We start from the raw sequence: 23,381 nt of genomic DNA on the forward strand, positions 1-23,381 counted from the left end.
AAATAAGCTACTTAACTTCCCTTCAAGGGGCAGACCCTATTCGGGCCTGGTTTGAAGGAGATTATTGCTTATATCACTGGAGGAAAAGGTCATGCCCTTCCTCAGGAATCAAGGGCCAAAAAAAAAAAGTCTAATTTTCGTGCGTTTTAAAACTTCAGGGCAGGTGTGGCATCCACTTCCTCTAAGGCAAAACAAGAGGGAATTTTTGCTCAGTCCAAGGCGGTCTGGAGACAATTGGACCTGGAACAAAGATAAGCAGGCCAAGGAGCCTGCTGCTGCCTCTAAGGCAGCATGAAGGAACGGACCCCTATCCGGTAACGGATCCTATAGGGGGCAGACTTTCATTCTTCGCCCGGGCGTGGGCAAGAGATTCCCAGGATCCCTGGGCATTGGAATTTATATCCCAGAGATATCTTCTGGTTTTCAAAGATTCCCCCCCCCAAAAAAGGGGAGATTTCGCCTTTCACAATTATCTGCAAACCAGATAAAGAAGGAGGCATTCTTACATTGTGTACGAGATCCATCCAGTTCCAAGAGAGGAACAGGGACAGAGTTTTTACTCAAATCTGTTTGTGGTTCCCAAGGTGAGGGAACCTTCAGACCTATTTTGGATCTACCATCTTAACTATGATCCAGGAGAGTCAATAGAGGACTACAATGGATTTGAAGGATGCTTATCCTCACATTGTGATGCATAAAGATCACCTTCGTTTTTTCAGGTTTGCCTTTCTAGACAGGCATTACCAGTTTGTAGCTCTTTCCTTTGGGATATCTACAGCCCCAGGAATCTTTATGGAGGTTCTGGGGTCGCTTTGGCGGTTCTTAGGCCGCGGGGCATAGAAGTGGCCCCTTAGTTAGACGACATCCTGATACAGGCGTCAAACATCCAAATTGCCAAGTCTCATACGGACGTAGTACTGGCACTTCTGAGATCACATGGGTGGAAAGTGAACAAGGAAAGAGTTCTCTATCCCCAATCTCAAGGGTTTCCCTCCTAGGGACTCTGATAGATTCTGTAGAAATGAAAATTTACCTGACTGAGTCCAGGTTGTCAAAGTTTCTAAATTTCTGCCGTGTTTTTCATCCCATCCGCGCCCTTCGGTGGCTCAGTACATGAATGAAATAGGCTTAATAGGTAGCGGCAAGGGACATAGTACCGTTTGCACGTCTACATTTCAGACCGCTGCAACTATGCATGCTCAGTCAGAGGAACGGGGATTACACAGATTAGTCCCCCTGTTGATCCTGGACCAAGAGACCAGAGATTCTCTTCTCTGGTGACTGTCTGGTCCATCTGTCCAAGGGTATGACCTTCCGCAGGTCAGATGGGACAATTGTTACAATGGATGCCAGCCTTTTAGGTTGGGATGCAGTCTGGAACTCCCTGAAGGCTCAGGGATAGTGGACTTAGGAGGAGACCCTCCTTCTAATAACTATTTTGGGAGTGATATTCCATGCTCTTCAGACTTGGCCTCAGTTAGCAACTCTGAGGTACATCATACTCAGTCGGACAATATACACGACTGTGGCTTACATCAGCCATCAAGGGGGAACAGAAGTTCCCTAGCGATGTTAGAAGTCTTACAATAATTCACTGGACAGAGACTCACTCTTGTCTATCAGCTATCCATATCCCAGGTGTTGAGAACTGGGAGGTGGATTTTCTAAGTCGTCAGACTTTTCTTCCGGGGGAGTGGGATTTCCTCCGGAGGTCAAGACCAAGCAGGAGAGGGCTTTGGTGTTTTTGACAGCGCCTGCATAGCCACGCAGGACCTGGTATGCAGATCTGGTGGACATGTCATCCTTTCCATCACGGTCTCTGCTTCTGAGACAGGTCCCTCTACCTCAGGGTCCTTTCAACCATCTAAATAGAATCAATCTGAGATGGACTGCCTGGAGACTGAACGCTTGATATTATCAAAGCATGGCTTCTCCGAGTCAGTCATTGATACCTTAAATACAGACATGAAAGCCTGTCTCTAGGAAAATTGAACATCGATATGGTGTAAATGTCTGATTGTTATGAATCCAAGGGTTACTCATGGAGTAAAGCCTGGATTCCCAGGATATTATCTTTTCTCCAAGATGTTTTTGAGAAAAGGGTTGTCGGCTAATTCCTTAAAAGGGACAGATTTCTCCAACATAGGTGTGTCCGGTCCACGGCGTCATCCTTACTTGTGGGATATTCTCTTCCCCAACAGGAAATGGCAAAGAGCCCAGCAAAGCTGGTCACATGATCCCTCCTAGGCTCCGCCTACCCCAGTCATTCTCTTTGCCGTTGTACAGGCAACATCTCCACGGAGATGGCTTAGAGTTTTTTAGTGTTTAACTGTAGTTTTTATTATTCAATCAAGAGTTTGTTATTTTGAAATAGTGCTGGTATGTACTATTTACTCAGAAACAGAAAAGAGATGAAGATTTCTGTTTGTATGAGGAAAATGATTTTAGCAACCGTAACTAAAATCCATGGCTGTTCCACACAGGACTGTTGAGAGCAATTAACTTCAGTTGGGGGAACAGTGTGCAGTCTCTTGCTGCTTGAGGTATGACACATTCTAACAAGACTATGTAATGCTGGAAGCTGTCATTTTCCCTATGGGATCCGGTAAGCCATGTTTATTACGATCGTAAATAAGGGCTTCACAAGGGCTTATTAAGACTGTAGACTTTTTCTGGGCTAAATCGATTCATTATTAACACATATTTAGCCTTGAGGAATCATTTTATCTGGGTATTTTGATATAATAATATCGGCAGGCACTGTATTAGACACCTTATTCCTTAGGGGCTTTCCCAAAGCTTAAGCAGAGCCTCATTTTCGCGCCGGTGTGGCGCACTTGTTTTTGAGAGGCATGGCATGCAGTCGCATGTGAGAGGAGCTCTGATACTTAGAAAGGACTTTCTGAAGGCGTCATTTGGTATCGTATTCCCCTTTGGGCTTGGTTGGGTCTCAGCAAAGCAGATACCAGGGACTGTAAGGGGGTTAAAGCTTAAATTATTTTAAGGGTTAAAGCTTCCAAATTTGCTGTGCAATACTTTTAAGGCTTTAAGACACTGTGGTGAAAATTTGGTGAATTTTGAACAATTCCTTCATGTTTTTTCGCAATTGCAGTAATAAAGTGTGTTCAGTTTAAAATTTAAAGTGACAGTAACGGTTTTATTTTAAAACGTTTTTGTACTTTGTTATCAAGTTTATGCCTGTTTAACATGTCTGAACTACCAGATAGACTGTGTTCTGAATGTGGGGAAGCCAGAATTCCTATTCATTTAAATAAATGTGATTTATGTGATAATGACAATGATGCCCAAGATGATTCCTCAAGTGAGGGGAGTAAGCATGGTACTGCATCATTCCCTCCTTCGTCTACACGAGTCTTGCCCACTCAGGAGGCCCCTAGTACATCTAGCGCGCCAATACTCCTTACTATGCAACAATTAACGGCTGTAATGGATAATTCTGTCAAAAACATTTTAGCCAAAATGAACCCTTGTCAGCGTAAGCGTGGCTGCTCTGTTTTAGATACTGAAGAGCATGACGACGCTGATATTAATATCTCTGAAGGGCCCCTAACCCAGTCTGATGGGGCCAGGGAGGTTTTGTCTGAGGGAGAAATTACTGATTCAGGGAACATTTCTCAACAGGCTGAACCTGATGTGATTGCATTTAAATTTAAGTTGGAACATCTCCGCATTCTGCTTAAGGAGGTATTATCCACTCTGGATGATTGTGAAAAGTTGGTCATCCCAGAGAAACTATGTAAAATGGACAAGTTCCTAGAGGTGCCGGGGCTCCCAGAAGCTTTTCCTATACCCAAGCGGGTGGCGGACATTGTTAATAAAGAATGGGAAAGGCCCGGTATTCCTTTCGTCCCTCCCCCCATATTTAAAAAATTGTTTCCTATGGTCGACCCCAGAAAGGACTTATGGCAGACAGTCCCCAAGGTCGAGGGAGCGGTTTCCACTTTAAACAAACGCACCACTATACCCATAGAGGATAGTTGTGCTTTCAAAGATCCTATGGATAAAAAATTAGAAGGTTTGCTTAAAAAAGTGTTTGTTCAGCAGGGTTACCTTCTACGACCAATTTCATGCATTGTCCCTGTCGCTACAGCCGCATGTTTCTGGTTCGATGAGCTGATAAGGGCGCTCGATAGTGATTCTCCTCCTTATGAGGAGATTATGGACAGAATCAATGCTCTCAAATTGGCTAATTCTTTCACCCTAGACGCCACTTTGCAATTGGCTAGGTTAGCGGCTAAGAATTCTGGGTTTGCTATTGTGGCGCGCAGAGCGCTTTGGTTGAAATCTTGGTCGGCTGATGCGTCTTCCAAGAACAAGCTACTAAACATTCCTTTCAAGGGGAAAACGCTGTTTGGCCCTGACTTGAAAGAGATTATCTCTGATATCACTGGGGGTAAGGGCCACGCCCTTCCTCAGGATCGGTCTTTCAAGGCAAAAAATAGACCTAATTTTCGTCCCTTTCGTAAAAACGGACCAGCCCAAAGTGCTACGTCCTCTAAGCAAGAGGGTAATACTTCTCAAGCCAAGCCAGCTTGGAGACCAATGCAAGGCTGGAACAAGGGAAAGCAGGCCAAGAAACCTGCCACTGCTACCAAGACAGCATGAAATGTTGGCCCCCGATCCGGGACCGGATCTGGTGGGGGGCAGACTCTCTCTCTTCGCTCAGGCTTGGGCAAGAGATGTTCTGGATCCTTGGGCGCTAGAAATAGTCTCCCAAGGTTATCTTCTGGAATTCAAGGGACTTCCCCCAAGGGGGAGGTTCCACAGGTCTCAGTTGTCTTTAGACCACATAAAAAGACAGGCGTTCTTACATTGTGTAGAAGACCTGTTAAAAATGGGAGTGATTCATCCTGTTCCATTAAGAGAACAAGGGATGGGGTTCTACTCCAATCTGTTCATAGTTCCCAAAAAAGAGGGAACGTTCAGACCTATCTTAGATCTCAAGATCTTAAACAAGTTTCTCAAGGTTCCATCGTTCAAGATGGAAACCATTCGAACTATTCTTCCTTCCATCCAGGAAGGTCAATTCATGACCACGGTGGATTTAAAGGATGCGTATCTACATATTCCTATCCACAAGGAACATCATCGGTTCCTAAGGTTCGCATTCCTGGACAAACATTACCAGTTCGTGGCGCTTCCTTTCGGATTAGCCACTGCTCCAAGGATTTTCACAAAGGTACTAGGGTCCCTTCTAGCTGTGCTAAGACCAAGGGGCGTTGCGGTAGTACCTTACTTGGACGACATTCTGATTCAAGCGTCGTCCCTTCCTCAAGCAAAGGCTCACACGGACATCGTCCTGGCCTTTCTCAGATCTCACGGATGGAAAGTGAACGTGGAAAAGAGTTCTCTATCTCCGTCAACAAGGGTTCCCTTCTTGGGAACAATTATAGACTCCTTAGAAATGAGGATTTTTCTAACAGAGGCCAGAAAAACAAAACTTCTAGACTCTTGTCGGATACTTCATTCCGTTCCTCTTCCTTCCATAGCTCAGTGCATGGAAGTGATCGGGTTGATGGTAGCGGCAATGGACATAGTTCCTTTTGCGCGCATTCATCTAAGACCATTACAACTGTGCATGCTCAGTCAGTGGAATGGGGACTATACAGACTTGTCTCCGAAGATACAAGTAAATCAGAGGACCAGAGACTCACTCCGTTGGTGGCTGTCCCTGGACAACCTGTCACAAGGGATGACATTCCGCAGACCAGAGTGGGTCATTGTCACGACCGACGCCAGTCTGATGGGCTGGGGCGCGGTCTGGGGATCCCTGAAAGCTCAGGGTCTTTGGTCTCGGGAAGAATCTCTTCTACCGATAAATATTCTGGAACTGAGAGCGATATTCAATGCTCTCAAGGCTTGGCCTCAGCTAGCGTGGACCAAGTTCATACGGTTTCAATCAGACAACATGACAACTGTTGCGTACATCAACCATCAGGGGGGAACAAGGAGTTCCCTAGCGATGGAAGAAGTGACCAAAATCATTCTATGGGCGGAGTCTCACTCCTGCCACCTGTCTGCTATCCACATCCCAGGAGTGGAAAATTGGGAAGCGGATTTTCTGAGTCGTCAGACATTGCATCCGGGGGAGTGGGAACTCCATCCGGAAATCTTTGCCCAAGTCACTCGGCTGTGGGGCATTCCAGACATGGATCTGATGGCCTCTCGTCAGAACTTCAAAGTTCCTTGCTATGGGTCCAGATCCAGGGATCCCAAGGCGGCTCTAGTGGATGCACTAGTAGCACCTTGGACCTTCAAACTAGCTTATGTGTTCCCGCCATTTCCTCTCATCCCCAGGCTGGTAGCCAGGATCAATCAGGAGAGGGCGTCGGTGATCTTGATAGCTCCTGCGTGGCCACGCAGGACTTGGTATGCAGATCTGGTGAATATGTCATCGGCTCCACCTTGGAAGCTACCTTTGAGACGAGACCTTCTTGTTCAGGGTCCGTTCGAACATCCGAATCTGGTTTCACTCCAGCTGACTGCTTGGAGATTGAACGCTTGATTTTATCGAAGCGAGGATTCTCAGATTCTGTTATCGATACTCTTGTTCAGGCCAGAAAGCCTGTAACTAGAAAGATTTACCACAAAATTTGGAAAAAATATATCTGTTGGTGTGAATCTAAAGGATTCCCTTGGGACAAGGTTAAGATTCCTAGGATTCTATCCTTCCTTCAAGAAGGATTGGAAAAAGGATTTATCTGCAAGTTCCCTGAAGGGACAGATTTCTGCCTTGTCGGTGTTACTTCACAAAAAGCTGGCAGCTGTGCCAGATGTTCAAGCTTTTGTTCAGGCTCTGGTTAGAATCAAGCCTGTTTACAAACCTTTGACTCCTCCTTGGAGTCTCAATTTAGTTCTTTCAGTTCTTCAGGGGGTTCCGTTTGAACCCTTGCATTCCGTTGATATTAAATTATTATCTTGGAAAGTTTTGTTTTTAGTTGCAATTTCTTCTGCCAGAAGAGTTTCAGAATTATCTGCTCTGCAGTGTTCTCCTCCTTATCTGGTGTTCCATGCAGATAAGGTGGTTTTACGTACTAAACCTGGTTTTCTTCCAAAGGTTGTTTCTAACAAAAACATTAACCAGGAGATTATCGTACCTTCTCTGTGTCCGAAACCAGTTTCAAAGAAGGAACGTTTGTTGCACAATTTGGATGTTGTTCGCGCTCTAAAATTCTATTTAGATGCTACCAAGGATTTTAGACAAACATCTTCCTTGTTTGTTGTTTATTCCGGTAAAAGGAGAGGTCAAAAAGCAACTTCTACCTCTCTCTCTTTTTGGATTAAAAGCATCATCAGATTGGCTTACGAGACTGCCGGACGGCAGCCTCCCGAAAGAATCACAGCTCATTCCACTAGGGCTGTGGCTTCCACATGGGCCTTCAAGAACGAGGCTTCTGTTGATCAGATATGTAGGGCAGCGACTTGGTCTTCACTGCACACTTTTACCAAATTTTACAAGTTTGATACTTTTGCTTCTTCTGAGGCTATTTTTGGGAGAAAGGTTTTGCAAGCCGTGGTGCCTTCCATTTAGGTGACCTGATTTGCTCCCTCCCTTCATCCGTGTCCTAAAGCTTTGGTATTGGTTCCCACAAGTAAGGATGACGCCGTGGACCGGACACACCTATGTTGGAGAAAACAGAATTTATGTTTACCTGATAATTTACTTTCTCCAACGGTGTGTCCGGTCCACGGCCCGCCCTGGTTTTTTAATCAGGTCTGATCATTTATTTTCTTTAACTACAGTCACCACGGTACCATATGGTTTCTCCTATGCAAATATTCCTCCTTAACGTCGGTCGAATGACTGGGGTAGGCGGAGCCTAGGAGGGATCATGTGACCAGCTTTGCTGGGCTCTTTGCCATTTCCTGTTGGGGAAGAGAATATCCCACAAGTAAGGATGACGCCGTGGACCGGACACACCGTTGGAGAAAGTAATTTATCAGGTAAACATAAATTCTGTTTTTTACTCTGTCTATTTTTTTGCACCAGCGTCTGGCAGGTATTCTAGAGGTTCAGGCATTTGGTCAGGCTTTGGTTAGATCCAAGCCTGTGTTTAAAACTGTTGCTCCACCATGGAGCTTAAACCTGGTTCTTAAGGCTCTTCAAGAAGTTCCGTTTGAACCTTTTTTGTTCCATAGATATCAATCTTTATCTTGGAAAGTTCCTTTTGGGTAGCTATTTCCTCGACTCGTAGAGTCTCCAAGTTATCTGTGTTACAATGTGATTCTCCTTATCTGGTCCTTCGTACGGATAAGGTAGTCCTGCGTACCAACCTGGGTTTTTTCCTAAGGTGGTATCTAACAAGAACATCACTCAAGAGATAGTTGTTCCATGCTTGTATCCTAATCCTTCCTCAAAGAAGGAACGTCTATTACACAATATTGGACGTGGTTTGTGCTTTAAAGTTTTACTTACAAGTTACTACAGTTTTCATCAAACGTTCACCTTGTTTGTTGTGTATTCTGGACAGAGGAGAGGTCAAAAGACTTCAGCAGCCTCTCTGTCTTTTTGGTTAAAAAGCATAATTCATTTAGCTTATGAGACTGCTGGACAGCAGCCTCCTGAAGGGATTGCAGCTCATTCTACTAGAGCTGTGGTTTTCACTTGGGCCTTTTTTTAAATGTGGCTTCTGTTGAACAGATTTACAAGACGGAGTCTTGGTCTGCGCTTCATATTTTTTCAAATTTAACAAATTTGATACCTTGCTTCTTCGGAGGCTATTTTTGGGAGAAAGGGTTTTTTTTACAGGCAGTGGTAACTTCCGTTTAAGTACCTGCCTTGTCCCTCCCATCATCAGTGTACTTTAGCTTTGGTATTGGTATTCCATAAGTAATGGATGATCCGTGGACTGGATACACTTAACAAGAGAAAACATAATTTATGCTTACCTGATAAATTTATTTCTCTTGTAGTGTATCCAGTCCACGGCCCGCCCTGTTACTTTAAGGCAGGTAATTTTTTCATTTGAACTACAGTCACCACTGCACCCTATGGTTTTTCCTTTCTCTGCATGTTTTCGGTCGAATGACTGAATATGGCAGTTAGGGGAGGAGCTATATAGCAGCTTTGCTGTGGGTGGACTCTTGCAACTTCCTGTTGGGAAGGAGAATATATTCCATAAGTAATGGATGATCCGTGGACTGGATACACTACAAGAGAAATAAATTTATCAGGTAAGCATAAATTATGTTTTCTTCCCTGAGGTTGATGATCTTAGCAGCTGTAACTAAGATCCACGTTGGTTCCCACAAGACTTCTGAAGGTAACATAAGGACATCTGCAGTGTGGAGAACGGTTTCATGCTACAAGCGGCATTAAGGTATGTGCAGCCCTTATTTCTGAAGAGACTTGATATATCAGAACTGGCTGGCATTTATTTCCCTGCAAGGTAATGGGGTAAGCAGTAGACCTGTTATACAGAGGGGTGTTACTGGAGTCCCTTGTTCTTATTTTTCGAAGTGATATTATAAGGGCATGATGACACTCTGGGAGAGGCAATAAGGCGCAGTAAAACAATTAATGGAGTTTTTATTGTATAACCAGCATGACATGCTGGGATGTGTTTGGGGTGTTTTAGTGTTCCACTTAGCTTGTGTGTAAAACTGCTTCTCCATGCGGTTGTGTTTGGGCCTACTCCGACATCGGCCATAAGGGTCGGGGCTTGTTTTTGCGCGCTCAGATGCGCCCTTCCTTCTGACTGAGAAGCAGCAAGCAGTAACTCCGGTTGCTCCTGGACAGTGGTTCTCTGGTACGGAGTGTTGGCTAATCATTTCGAAGTACCTTTAGTTACTTTAGTGCTTTATTTCTCCCCTTACTCCTGGGGTGCAGTAATTTTTGGATAAACCAATAAGTTTAAGTAAATTTTTGAGATTTGCCTTCCTGGACAAACATTATCAGTTCGTGGTGCTTCCCTTCGGGTTGGCCACAGCACCCAGAATCTTCACAAAGGTTCTAGGGTCTCTTCTGGCGGTTCTCAGACCGCGAGGCATAGCAGTGGCGCCTTATCTGGACGATATTCTGATCCAGACGTCAACGTATCAACTGACAAAGACTCGCACGGACACAGTGTTGTCTTTCCTGAGAACTCACGGTTGGAAAGTGAACATAGAGAAAAGTTCACTAGTTCCACAGACAAGGGTTCCTTTCTTGGGAACTCTGATAGACTCGGTAGACATGAAAATATTTCTGACGGAGGTCAGAAAATCAAAGATTCTAAATACTTGCCTAGCACTTCAGTCCATTCCTCAGCCATCAGTGGCTCAGTGTATGGAGGTAATTGGATTAATGGTAGCGGCAATGGACATCATTCCGTTTGCTCGGTTTCATCTCAGACCACTGCAGCTGTGCAGGCTCGTACAGTGGAATGGGGATTATGCAGATTTATCTCCTCAGATAAATCTAGATCAAGAAACCAGAGACTCTCTTCTTTGGTGGTTGTTGCCGGATCATCTGTCCCAGGGGACTTGTTTCCGCAGACCCTCGTGGGTAATAGTGACAACGGACGCCAGCTTTCTGGGCTGGGGTGCAGTCTGGAATTCCCTGAAGGCTCAGGGTGTTTGGACTCAGGTGGAGTCTCTACTTCCAATCAATATTCTGGAACTGAGAGCCATATTCAATGCACTTCAGGCGTGGCCTCAGTTGGCTTTGGCCAAATTCATCAGATTCCAGTCGGACAACATCACGACTGTGGCATATATCAATCATCAGGGGGAACAAGGAGTTGATTAGCGATGATAGAAGTATCCAAGATAATCCGATGGGCGGAGGCCCACTCTTATCTGTCAGCAATCTACATCCCAGGAGTAGAGAACTGGGCGACAGACCTTTCATCCAGGGGAGTGGGAACTCCACCCGGAGGTGTTTGCCTCACTGATTCTCTGATGGGGCAGACCGGAATTAGATCTGAAGGGATATCGACAGAATGCCAAGCTTCCAAGATACGGATCCAGGTCGAGGGATCCTCAGGCCAAACTGATAGATGCCTTGGCAGTGCCTTGGTCGTTCAGCCTAGCTTACCTGTTTCCACCGTTTCCTCTCCTTCCACGCGTGATTGCTCGAATCATACAGGAGAGAGCTTCAGTTATCCTGGTAGCGCCTGCGTGGCCACGCAGGACTTGGTATGCGGATCTAGTGGACATGTCCTCTGCCACCGTGGAAACTTCCTTTGAGACAGGACCTTCTCATTAAGGTCCTTTCCAACATCCAAATCTAATTTCTCTGCAGCTGACTGCGTGGAGATTGAACGCTTGATTTTATCGAAGCGAGGATTCTCTGATTCGGTCATCAATACTTTGATACAGGCTAGAAAGCCTGTCACTAGTAAAATCTATCATAAGATATGGCGTAAATATCTTTATTGGTGTGAATCCAAGGGTTACTCATGGAGTAAAGTTAGGATTATCTTCAGCGGCAGCATGCAGGGTTTGGTAAAGCAGGTAAAGCAGTCCAAAGGAAAACCACTAGAATAGTCAGGCAGGGTTTGGCAACAGAGAGGCAATCCAGGACAATAGGGGTTAAACATGCAGAGAGGTCAGACAGGCAGAATTCAGCAGCGGTATATCAATCCAGCAATTTAGGGGTTAACAGGCAGAGTAGTCAGGCAAGCAGAGTTCAGCAACAATAAGGCAATCGGAGTACAAACGATCTATCACACCCAGGAGCACACAAAGTAACACCTATACTTGGGCAGAGATAGATAGTTTTGAAAAGACTTACATAGGCGCAGGATTTGCGCCACAGGCGCCAGGACCGGCATCGGCGAGAGAGGACCGTGTGGTGATGACGTCAGTCTCGCACGCATCCGGACCCGAGACAGCCCCTGGCAACGAGCAGGGAAGGAGACTCTGCGCCCCTAGCAACGGCTAGTGCAGGCGCGGCGTGACAGCAGTACCTTGCATTCAATTTTCCGTGTACGCTGGAGAACGGATGAAGGAGCCTCCACGCTGCTGAGGACCGCCGCTCCGGTTTTGCGCATCAGGGAAGACCGTTCCGCACCTTCGCTCTGCACCGCCTTCACTCCGGATGAAGATAGGAGATGATGGAGCCGCCTGGAAGTAGACCTTCACCGCCGAACTTCAGGAATGGTGAGTACCTATTTGGGGGTTAGTCTTGAGCTTTTTTTTTTTTTTTTTTTTTTAAGATTAGGGATTTAATGGGCTGTAAAAGAGCTGATGACCTTTTAAGGACAATGCCCATACAAATGCCCATTTAGGGGCAATGAATAGCTTAGGTTTGAGTGTTAGGTTTTTTATTTTCTGTGGGTTGGTTGGGTTTAACTATTAAGGGGTAGTTGGTATTTCTCTTGTAAGATGTATCGAGTCCATGGATTCATCCTTACTTGTGGGATATTCTCCTTCCCTACAGGAAGTGGCAGAGAGAGCACCCACAGCAGAGCTGTCTATATAGCTCCTCCCTTAGCTCCACCCCCCAGTCATTCTCTCTGCCTGCTTAACTGCTAGGAAGGGCAAAGACCTATGTGGTGACTGTTAGTTTTTTATTTCTCAAGCAAAAGTTTATTATTTTAAATGGTACCAGTGTGTACTATTTACTCTGTGGCAGAAAAGGGATGAAGATTTCTGCAAGGAGGATGATGATCTTAGCACTTAGCAACTAAGATCCACTGCTGTTCTCACAAGGACTGAAAAGTACTGGAAAACTTCAGTTGGGAGAACGGTTTGCAGGCTAAGCTGCATATGAGGTATGTTCAGTTTATATTTTTCTAGACAGACTGTGTTAATTCTAGAAAAGGCTGGCAATATCCCCATGAGGGAAGGGTAAGCTGTATTCAGACACTTCAATAGGAATTTCAGCTTGCTTGAAGGGCTCATTAGTTACTGGTGACACTGTTTGGAAAAACGTTTTGTTTATTGAGGGCAATTATAACATTTTTTGAGGGGCTAAAGGGGTCATTGTAGCTTGGTTTTGAGTTTTGTAACTCACATGGTTAATTAAGAGACACTCTGGTGTTTCTCTGATAGGCCTCAAAACATCGAGTGAGGTGGGAGGGGTCTATTTTCGTGCCTCAGTTGCGCAGTTTCCTTTCCTCTGAGACATCCAACTGCTTCTCCTGAGGTTCCTGCTGTGTTTGAGGGCTGTTAAAGAAGTTATTTTCCCCACAAATCGTTCTGAAGGGAAGGTAGGAGCCACAGCAGAGCTGTGGCAAGGTGCTGAAAGTCTTTAACGGTTTTGAGATTTTTTCAATCTGTTTTTGCTATTAAGGGGTTAATTGTTTATTTGCATAGCTGTGCAAAGTTACTAAGTCTTTATGGTGCTACTGTAAAAATTTTGTTAAGTTTACTGCTTTTTTACACTGTTTTGCAGGATTGGTGCAGCTTTTTTTCTCTTAAAGGCACAGTACCGTTTTATTTCTAAGTGTTTTTTACTTTGATTACAGTGTTTTCCAAGCTTGCTTGTTACATTACTAGCCTGTTTAACATGTCTGATACCAAGGAAAATCCTTGTTTAATATGTTTGGAAGCCATTGTGGAACCCCCTCTTAGAATGTGTCCCAATTGTACTGATATGTCTATAAATTATCTATCGCCATAGAACAAGCCACTGAGCTGTTGTTCGTTCCTGGTAGAGCGCTTCTCTCTTTGTATGCAAATTATTATGACCCTGGGGAAGTCTCCCTATGGGTGATGGGGGAAACCAGACGTGGACTCCCTTGCCCAGTGTGCTTAGAGGAATGTGGCTGCACCTCACTGACGAGGCCCATAGGAGGCCGAAACGATCGTCTGGGGTTGTCATGTTCCTTGTTCAGAGGAGAACTGCCTGGTATTTCGGGGCTGGACTGACCTTACTTGGCAGGATCAGACTGATATACTTCAGGAAAGTTTTCTTCTGTGAAAAGCACACTGGTCTAAAAGAAGCTGCTTCCGGGTGGTAAATCGCCATAGAACAAGCCACTGAGCTGTTGTTCGTTCCTGGTAGAGCGCTTCTCTCTTTGTATGCAAATTATAAACTATAAAGAACATATATTAGCAATTAAAAATAGAGCAATAGATGATTCTCAATCAGAGGTAAATGAGGGTTTGCCATCTAGCTCTCCCCAAGTGTCACAACCAGTAACGCCCGCACAATTGATGCCAAGTACCTCTAGTGCGTCAAATTCTTTTACTTTACAAGACATGGACACAGTTATGAATACAACCTTCAGAGGTTTTATTTAAACTGCCTGGTTTACAAGGAAAGCGGGACAGCTCTGGGTTTAGAAAAAATGCTGAGCCGTCTGACGCTTTAGTAGCCGTATCTGATATGCCCTCACAATGCTCTGAAGTAGGGGTGAGGGATTTGTTATCTGAGGGAGAAATTTCTGATTCAGGAAAGACTCTTCCTCAGACAGATTCTGATATGACGGCCTTTAAATTTAAGCTTGAACACCTCCACTTATTGCTCAGGGAGGTATTAGCAACCCTAGATGATTGTGACCCTATTGTGGTTCCAGAGAAATTGTGTAAAATGGATAAATACTTAGAGGTTCCTGTTTACACTGTTTTTCCAGTCCCTAAGAGGATTGTGAATATTATTACTAAGGAGTGGGATAGACCAGGTATTCCGTTCTCTCCCCCTCCTGTTTTTAAAAAAATATTTCCCATATCTGACACCATGCGGGACTCGTGGCAGACAGTTCCTAAGGTGGAGGGAGCTATTTCTACTCTGTCTAAGCGTACAACTATACCTATCGAAGACAGTTGTGCTTTCAAAGATCCTATGGATAAAAAAAATTAGAGGGTCTCCTGAAGAAATTTTTTGTTCATCAGGGTTTTTCTCTCCAACCTATTGCGTGCATTGTTCCTGTAACTATTGCAGCTGCTTTCTAGTTTGAGGCTCTAGAAGAGGCTCTTCAGGTGGAGACTCCATTAGAGGAGATTATGGACAGAATCAAGGCCCTTAAATTGGCTAATTCTTTTCTTACAGATGCCGCATTTCAACTGGCTAAATTAGCGGCAAAGAATTCAGGTTTTGCCATTCTAGCACGCAGGGCGTTATGGCTTAAGTCCTGGTCTGCTGATGTCATCTAAATCTAAACTTTTGAACATCCCTTTCAAAGGAAAGACCCTATTCGGGCCTGAACTGAAAGAGATTATTTCAGATATCACTGGAGGGAAAGGTCATGCCCTTCCTCAGGATAGATCAAATAAGATGAAGACCAAACAAAATAATTTTCGTTCCTTTCGGAACTTCAAAAGTGGTTCCGTTTCAGCTTCCTCTGCTGCAAAGCAAGAGGGGAATTTTGCCCAATCCAAGTCAGTCTGGAGACCTAAACAGGCCAAGAAGCCTGCAGCTGCCTCTAAGACAGCATGAAGGGGTATCCCCTGATCCGGGACCGGATCTAGTAGGGGGCAGACTCAGGCTTGGGCAAGTGATGTTCACGATCCCTGGGCTTTAGAAATTGTGTCCCAGGGATATCTTCTGGAATTCAAAGACTCCCTTCCAAGGGGGAGATTTCATATTTCTCGATTGTCTGTAAACCAGACAAAGAGAGAGGAGTTCTTACGCTGTGTAGAAGATCTTCTTACCATGGGGGTGATCCGCCCAGTCCCAAAAGAACAACAGGGGCTAGGGTTCTACTCAAACCTGTTTGTGGTTCCCAAAAAAGAGGGAACTTTCAGACCAATCTTGGATCTCAAAATTCTAAACAAGTTACTCAAAGTTCCATCATTCAAGATGGAGACCATTCAGACTATTCTGCCTCTGATCCAGGAGGGTCAATATGACTTCCGTGGACTTAAAGGATGCGTATCTACACATCCCTATTCACAGAGATCATCAATTTCTCAGATTTGCCTTTCTAAACAGGCATTACCAGTTTGTGGCTCTTCCCTTCGGGTTGGCTACGGCTCCAAGAATTTTCACAAAAGTGCTAGGGTCCCTTCTAGCGGTTCTACGACCTCGGGGCATTGCAGTGGCACCTTATCTAGACGACATCTTAATTCAGGCGTCGACTTTTCAGCTAGCCAAGTCTCACACGGACATTGTGTTGGCTTTTCTGAGATCTCACGGGTGGAAGGTGAACATAAGAGTTCTCTCTTCCCTCTTACAAGAGTTTCCTTTCTAGGGACTCTGATAGATTCGGTAGAAATGAAAATATTTCTGACGGAGGTCAGAAAATCAAAACTTTTAACCACTTGCCGAACTCTTCATTCCATTCCTCGGCCATCAGTGGCTCAGTGTATGGAGGTAATCTGACTCATGGTAGCGGCAATGGACATAGTTCCTTTTGCCCGCCTACACCTCAGACCACTGCAACTATGCATGCTCAAACAGTGGAATGGGGATTATGCAGATTTATCTCCTCAACTGCATCTGGACCAGGAGACCAGAGATTCTCTTCTCTGGTGGTTGTCTCAGGACCACCTGTCTCGGGGAATGTACTTCCACAGGCCAGAGTGGCTCATTGTAACGACAGATGCCAGCCTGCTAGGCTGGGGTGCAGTCTGGAACTCCCTGAAAGCACAGGGCTTATGGTCTTGGGAGGAATCTCTTCTTCCGATAAACATTCTAGAACTGAGAGCGATATTCAAGGCGCTTTAGGCGTGGCCTCAGCTTGCTGCAGCCAAATTCTTCAGGTTTCAGTCGGACAACATCACGACTGTAGCTTATATCAATCATCAAGGAGGAACAAGGAGTTCTCTAGCAATGATGGAGGTAACCAAAATAATCCGATGGGCAGAGGATCACTCTTGCCATCTCTCTGCAATCCTCATCCTAGGAGTAGAGAACTGGGAGGCGGATTTTCTAAGTCGTCAGACTTTTCATCCGAGGGAGTGGGAACTCCATCCGGAAGTATTTGCTCAGATGATTCAGCTATGGGGCACACCAGAATTGGATCTGATGGCGTCTTGTCAGAATGCCAAACTTCCTCGTTACGGGTCCAGGTCCTGGGATCCCAAGGCGGTTCTGATAGATGCTCTAGCAGTGCCTTGGTCCTTCAATCTGGCCTACGTATTTCCACCGCTTCCTCTTCTTTCCACGTCTGGTTGCCAGAATCAAGCAGGAGAGAGCTTCAGTGATTCTGATAGCACCTGCGTGGCCACGCAGGACTTGGTATGCAGACCTAGTGGGCATGTCCTCGGTTCAACCGTGGACCCTGCCAATGAGGCGGGACCTTCTAATCCAGGGTCCGTTTTCACATCCAAATCTAGTTTCTCTGCGTCTGACTGCTTGGAGATTGAACGCCTAATTCTATCTAAGCGTGGGTTCTCTGAGTCGGTCATTGATTCCCTGATTCAGGCTAGAAAACCTGTCACCAGGAAGATCTATCATAAGATTTGGCGCAAAATATCTTTATTGGTGTGAATCCAAAGGTTACTCGTGGAGTAAGATTAGGATTCCTAGAATATTGTCTTTTCTCCAGGAGGGTTTGGAGAAGGGATTATCAGCTAGTTCTCTTAAAGGGCAAATATCTGCTTTGTCTATTCTACTACACAAACGTCTGGCAGATGTCCCAGACGTTCAAACTTTTAGTCAGGCTTTGTCAGAATTAAGCCTGTATTTAGGCCTGTTGCTCCGCCTTGGAGCCTAAACTTAGTTCTTAGAGATCTTTCGGCTCGAAGATTTTCTGAGCTATCTGCTTTACAGTGTGATTCACCTTATCTTATTTTCCATGCAGATAAGGTGGTTTTGTGTACCAAACCTGGGTTTCTTCCTAAGGTTGTTTCTAATAAGAATATCAATCAAGAGATTGTTGTTCCTTCACTGTGTCCTAATCCTTCATCAAAGAAGGAACGTCTGTTGCACAATCTTGATGTGGTTTGTGCTTTAAAGTTCTACTTACAAGCAACCAAAGATTTCAGTCAAACATCTTCATTGTTGTTTATTCTGGAAAGCGGAGAGGCCAAAAGGCTACGGCTACCTCTTTCCTTTTGGCTGAAAAGCATCATCCGTTTGGCCTATGAGACTGCTGGACAGCAGCCTCCTGAAAGAATTTCTGCTCATTCTACTAGAGCTGTGGCTTTTAAAAATGAGGCTTCTGTTGAACAGATTTGTAAGGCGGCGACTTGGTCTTCACTTAATACTTTTTCCAAATTTTACAAATTCTATACTTTTGCTTCTTTGGAGACTATTTTTGGGAGAAAGGTTCTACAAGCAGTGGTGCCTTCCGTTTAAGGTCCCTGTCTTGTCCCTCCCTTCATCCGTGTCCTAAAGCTTTGGTATTGGAATCCCACAAGTAAGGATGAATCCGTGGACTCGATACATCTTACAAGAGAAAACATAATTTATGCTTACCTGATAAATTTATTTCTCTTGTGATGTATCGAGTCCACGGCCCGCCCTGTTTATTACGACAGGCATATATATTTTTATTTTTAAAACTTTCAGTCACCACTGCACCCTATAGTTTCTCCTTTTTCTTCCTAGCCTTCGGTCAAATGACTGGGGGGTGGAGCTAAGGGAGGAGCTATATAGACAGCTCTGCTGTGGGTGCTCTCTCTGCCACTTCCTGTAGGGAAGCAGAATATCCCACAAGTAAGGATGAATCAGTGGACTCGATACATCACAAGAGAAATAAATTTATCAGGTAAGCATAAATTGTTTTTGTTTTTTTTTGTTTGTTTTTTTTAAGTAAAAGAGCTGTTTAACTTGGGACAATGCCCTAAAAAAAGGCCTTTTTAAGGACTATTGGTAGTTTAGAATTAGATAAGAGGATGTTTTTATTTTGGGGGTGGGGATTTTTTATTTATATTATAAATTTTATTATTTATAGGGGTATTGGTTTAGGTTTAATTTTTTTTTTTTAATTTGAACAGCTTAGTTTATTTTTTTCTGTATTTTTACTTTTTTTTTTTTTTGTAACTTTAGCTTGGGGGTTTGTATTTTTTAAGTCTTCACTTCATACCTAGTTGGTTAATAATTACAATAAGCATTAGTAGGATGTATACAGCCCGTATTAAGTTTTTTTTTTTACTTTTTTTTTTTTTTTTTTTAGGCACAAAGAGCACATTTTTATGTTGCTAGTATAGTAGATCATGTACAACAAGAAATTGATACATTTTTATTTCAAAAAATCTTATAGTTTGACACTTGTCACAATGAATGATGTAGCTCATATCAGCTGCATGTTCATTTAATTTGCAACTCATTTTGCTGTGTTCAGGGAGCCTAACTACGTCACTGTCCAGACCTGCATTTGTATATTTGTTTACTATCCGAATGTGGATAGCCTGTGGTGTTTGGCAAGACATCAATATCTGTACAAATCCATATCTTAGTGTGTCGTTGCATTTATCACAAGGTCAAATGAGTCTTCGAAAAGAGCCGCATGCCATAAGAAGCCACCACTTTCCACATTTGGATGGTAACTAAATGACAAAATGCACATGTTTAGACATTTTGATGGTGTTGGGCTCCCTGAACACACACAGCAAAAATGGGTTGCAAATTAGATTAGCATGTGACTGCTATGAGCAACATCATTCAAATACACAACTGATTTTAGTGACTGGTACAGACCACAGGGCTACACATCTTAGGCAGCTGAGTATCTTCAGCCACTGATCATGAGCAGTATGACTCTTATGGACAATTCCTGGCTGAATAGTGAAGATTATATTAAAACTAGGCCTGAATGTAAAGCTACGTTTTTAGAACTTCATTTATTTGACCAATTCCAGGGTTTTTCTTCTCTGTTTCTTTTGTTAGTGGAACATTCAAGTCAGAATAAACTTATGATTCAGATAGAGCTTGCAGTTTTAAGACACTTCCACAGAAAGTGTGAATATATAAAGACTGTGCAAAAATTTGATAATGAAAGTAAATTACAAGCTCACAGGGTATACGTATACTAGTCTGTGATTGGCTTATGTCTGTCACATGATACAGGGGGCCGGAAAATGGGAGAAAAAATAAATTTGGCAGATAACAATCTACTACTTATTTGAAATCCAGAGTAAGTGCTATTGTCTTTTTCCTATGTACTTGTTAATTATGAATTCTACTGCATTTAGTGGTCCTTTAAGTCAAAACTGCTCTTTATTGCACTGGATACTTGTTTTTGCCCTGTTTGCTCTGAGGTGTCTAATGTGGAAAATGTTTTAACTTTCATGATAACCTTTATAATCATCCCCTCAAAAGCATATAATAGGGACCTATCGGTCCCAGGCATTTACGTTTTGGCATTTTTCATATTAAATAGAAGCTACTGACTGAACCTATCTAGTAAAATGTATTTGAAGAATTGGTTGTTATGGTGTACTGTGAAAGAATGAAATGTTTTGCTTTTCTGGTCTTTATTTGGGGAAAACCTTTTGCTAGGTGGATCTATCTAAACTTTGCGAGCATGTCAGGTAAATATTTTCATGTTTCTTTATGGCTTTTCATTTAGTGAAACTAAAACGGTCATTTTTTTTTTTACTCCCCCAGGAGGGACACTTTTAATCACTTGACTACTTGGCTTGAAGATGCACGCCAGCATTCCAATTCAAATATGGTCATCATGCTTATTGCAAATAAAAGGTAACTAAATATTTAAAGTTTTTAGGTTTTTTTCCCAAAACACATCCAGTGTTTCTAGTGCTCATAAAAAAAATTATAGGTAGATAAATAACTATGTGGCACTTATTTGTTGTTGGAATTTCATCGTCTGTATGGCAGTTGACTCTCTATAATAGAATGTAAGCTGTTGAGTATTCCTTAGTTTGCTCTCTAAATATCTCAAACATGCCCTAACCGGAAAATTGGAAAATTCTTTCCATCTAAAGGGGAGGAGAGTCCACGACTTCATTCATTACTATTGGGAATTAAGAACCTGGCCACCAGGAGGAGGCAAAGACACCCCAGCCAAAGGCTTAAATACCTCTCCCACTCCCCTCATCCCCCAGTCATTCTTTGCCTTTCGTCACAGGAGGTGGCAGAGAGGTGCCGAAGATTCGGAGGTCTCTTATGGAGGGTATTACTCTTCGCAATAGGGCAGGAGTTTTAAGTAGCCCTATAAGGCTTCTCAGTGAGGGCTTGGGTGAAAGTTAGAGTCCGGAGATGCAGGAAGAGTCTCTCTTGCGAAACCATCCCAACTCGTATTAACAGCTCCTACTGCAATCGGTGTTGCCGAGTTTCGCAGACTGCTTTCTTTTCTCAAGTCCATGTCAGGAGCACTGCTATGACCTGTCACACTTGAAGGGCTGTGTTCCTGTTCCACAGGGGGGGTTTATACATGACATTGTTGTGTCATTGTTGCGCTGTGCGGGATGAGGCGCTGGCAATCTGTGGAACTATCAGGTTCTTTTCTGGGAGTTTTTGCGCTCTCTCTTTTTTTGGCACGTTTTCTCCTTTAGGCAGGGGCAGTCCTGCGAGGCACCCGTGTGGCTGGATAGGGCTCTTCACTTCCGGTCTGATCTGCGATGGAGGAGACAAAGTAGTTTCTTTAGTCCGGTTCATAGGAGGTGGTGAGTTCCCCGGCCATTGGCGGTTATAAAGGTGCCCATTTCTCATTTATTCTAATAAAAGCGCAAGCTATGGAGGATTCTACCTCTGTTTATTGTGAGGTTCCGGTAGACCAGCCTGCCCAATTATGTTCCACATGCCTTGAGAGGGTCGAGACATCTAAGACTAAAATGTCTAGTAGCACTGAGCCGTCAACCTCCTGAGGGTTCTCCGTCCCATGAGGTGCGTTCCCGAGTTGAGTACCCTATTGCACATGCAGCGCCCTCGGGTCCGACTGTTGCTCCTTTGGGAGAGATGTTGTCCGCCAGATTTTGCAGATCAACTGCAGACGGCGATTTCTAAAGTGACCCACGCCTGACCACGTTCTGCTAAGCGCAAGCATAGGGCCTTTCAGAGCGGACCGACTCAGGACTTGTCTTCGTCGGATGCTCCTGTGGAGTGGTTCGATGATGGGGCCACTCCGACGCTTCGGAGGGGACTCCTCCTGGGTCGGAATCCGTGTCATCTAAAGCTCCGGCAGAGGAGCCTGCCTATAGGTTTAAGATGGAGAATTTGCTCTTTCTGCTAACGCAAGTGCTTGCTACTTAAGAGGTTCCGGAGCCGAAGCTTCCGTATTAACCTTCTATCCCTAAGCTAGAGGTTTGAGGACAGGGTGGTACTCCAGACCTTCCCGGTTCCTATAAAGATGGCTAACATTATCAAGAACGAATGGGCTCGATTAGGTTCTTCCTTTTCCCCTTCCTTTTCCCCTTCCTTGTCCTTTTTCTCTTTCCGGAGGCTCAGTTGGAGCTGTGGGGGACCATTCCTAAGGTGGGTGGGGCCATCTCCACGCTCTCTAAGCAAATGACTATTCCAGTAGAGGATAGTTCGTTGTTGAAAGAGCCCATGGATAAAAAGTTGGAGAACATGCTGAGAAAGATGTTTCAGCACACAGGGTTTGTTTTTCATCCGGCTGCAGCCGTAGCCACGGTTGCTGGAGCTGCGTCATATTGGTGTGATTCCCTGTGTGAAATGATTGAGGGTGAACCCTCTTTCAAAGAGGTGCAGTAAAAGATTAAGGCTTTGAAGGTAGCCAATTATTTAATTTGCTACGCCAATATGCAAATTATTCGCCTGAATGCTAAGGTGTCAGGGTTTTCGGTTTTAGCGCGCAGGGCCTTGTGGCTAAAATCTTAGTCAGCGGACATGACCTCTAAATTGAGGTTGCTGTCCCTGCCTTTTCAAGAAAAGTTTCTGTTAGGTCCAGGCCTGGACTCGATCATTTCCACGGTTATGGGAGGCAAGGGTGCCTTCCTACCCCAAGATACGAAAGCTAAACCGAAAGCAGCTACTTTCTCTTGTAAGGTGTATCCAGTCCACGGATTCATCCTTACCAGTCATTCTCTTTGCCAGCTCTAAGAAATAGGGTCTCTCTCGGAATGGTAAAGTGAATGTGGTGTTAGATTTGTAGTTTTTGTTCTACAAGCAAAAGTTAATTTTTAAATGGTACCGGTTTGTACTATTGACTCTCCAGCAGAAAAGGGATGGAGACAATCGGATTAATGGTAGCGGCAATGGACATAGTCCCTTTTGCACGGATACATCTCAGACCACTGCAACTATGCATGCTCAAACAGTGGAACGGGGATTATGCAGATTTTTCTCCTCAAATACAGTTGGACCAGGGGACCAGAGGACCAGAGATTCTCTTCTCTGGTGGTTGTCTCAGGATCACCTGTCTCAGGGAATGTGTTTCCACAGACCAGAGTGGATCATCGTAACGACCGACGCCAGTCTGTTGGGCTTGGGTGCTGTCTGGGACTCCCTGAAAGCTCAGGGTTTATGGTCTCAGGAAGAAGCTCTTCTCCCGATAAACATTCTGGAACTGAGGGCGATATTCAACGCTCTTCAGGCATGGCCTCAGCTAGCTGCGGCCAAATTCATCAGATTTCAGTCGGACAACATCACGACTGTAGCTTACATCAACCATCAAGGGGGA

The 23,381-nt window shown here is 44.3% G+C and overlaps 1 protein-coding gene across 1 annotated transcript in view; it reads left to right on the forward strand.

Annotated features, from left to right (window-relative positions):
• RAB2A (RAB2A, member RAS oncogene family) overlaps positions 1–23,381 on the forward strand; it is a 424,400-nt gene that overhangs the window by 271,654 nt on the left and 129,365 nt on the right. Inside the window, exon 5 of the mRNA XM_053715067.1 lies at positions 20,387–20,479. Coding sequence (XP_053571042.1) covers positions 20,387–20,479 — 93 coding nt within the window. The remainder of the gene's footprint in view (positions 1–20,386; positions 20,480–23,381) is intronic.

The sequence above is a fragment of the Bombina bombina genome, chromosome 5 (genome assembly GCF_027579735.1).
Source record: "Bombina bombina isolate aBomBom1 chromosome 5, aBomBom1.pri, whole genome shotgun sequence".
Lineage (NCBI taxonomy): Eukaryota > Metazoa > Chordata > Amphibia > Anura > Bombinatoridae > Bombina > Bombina bombina.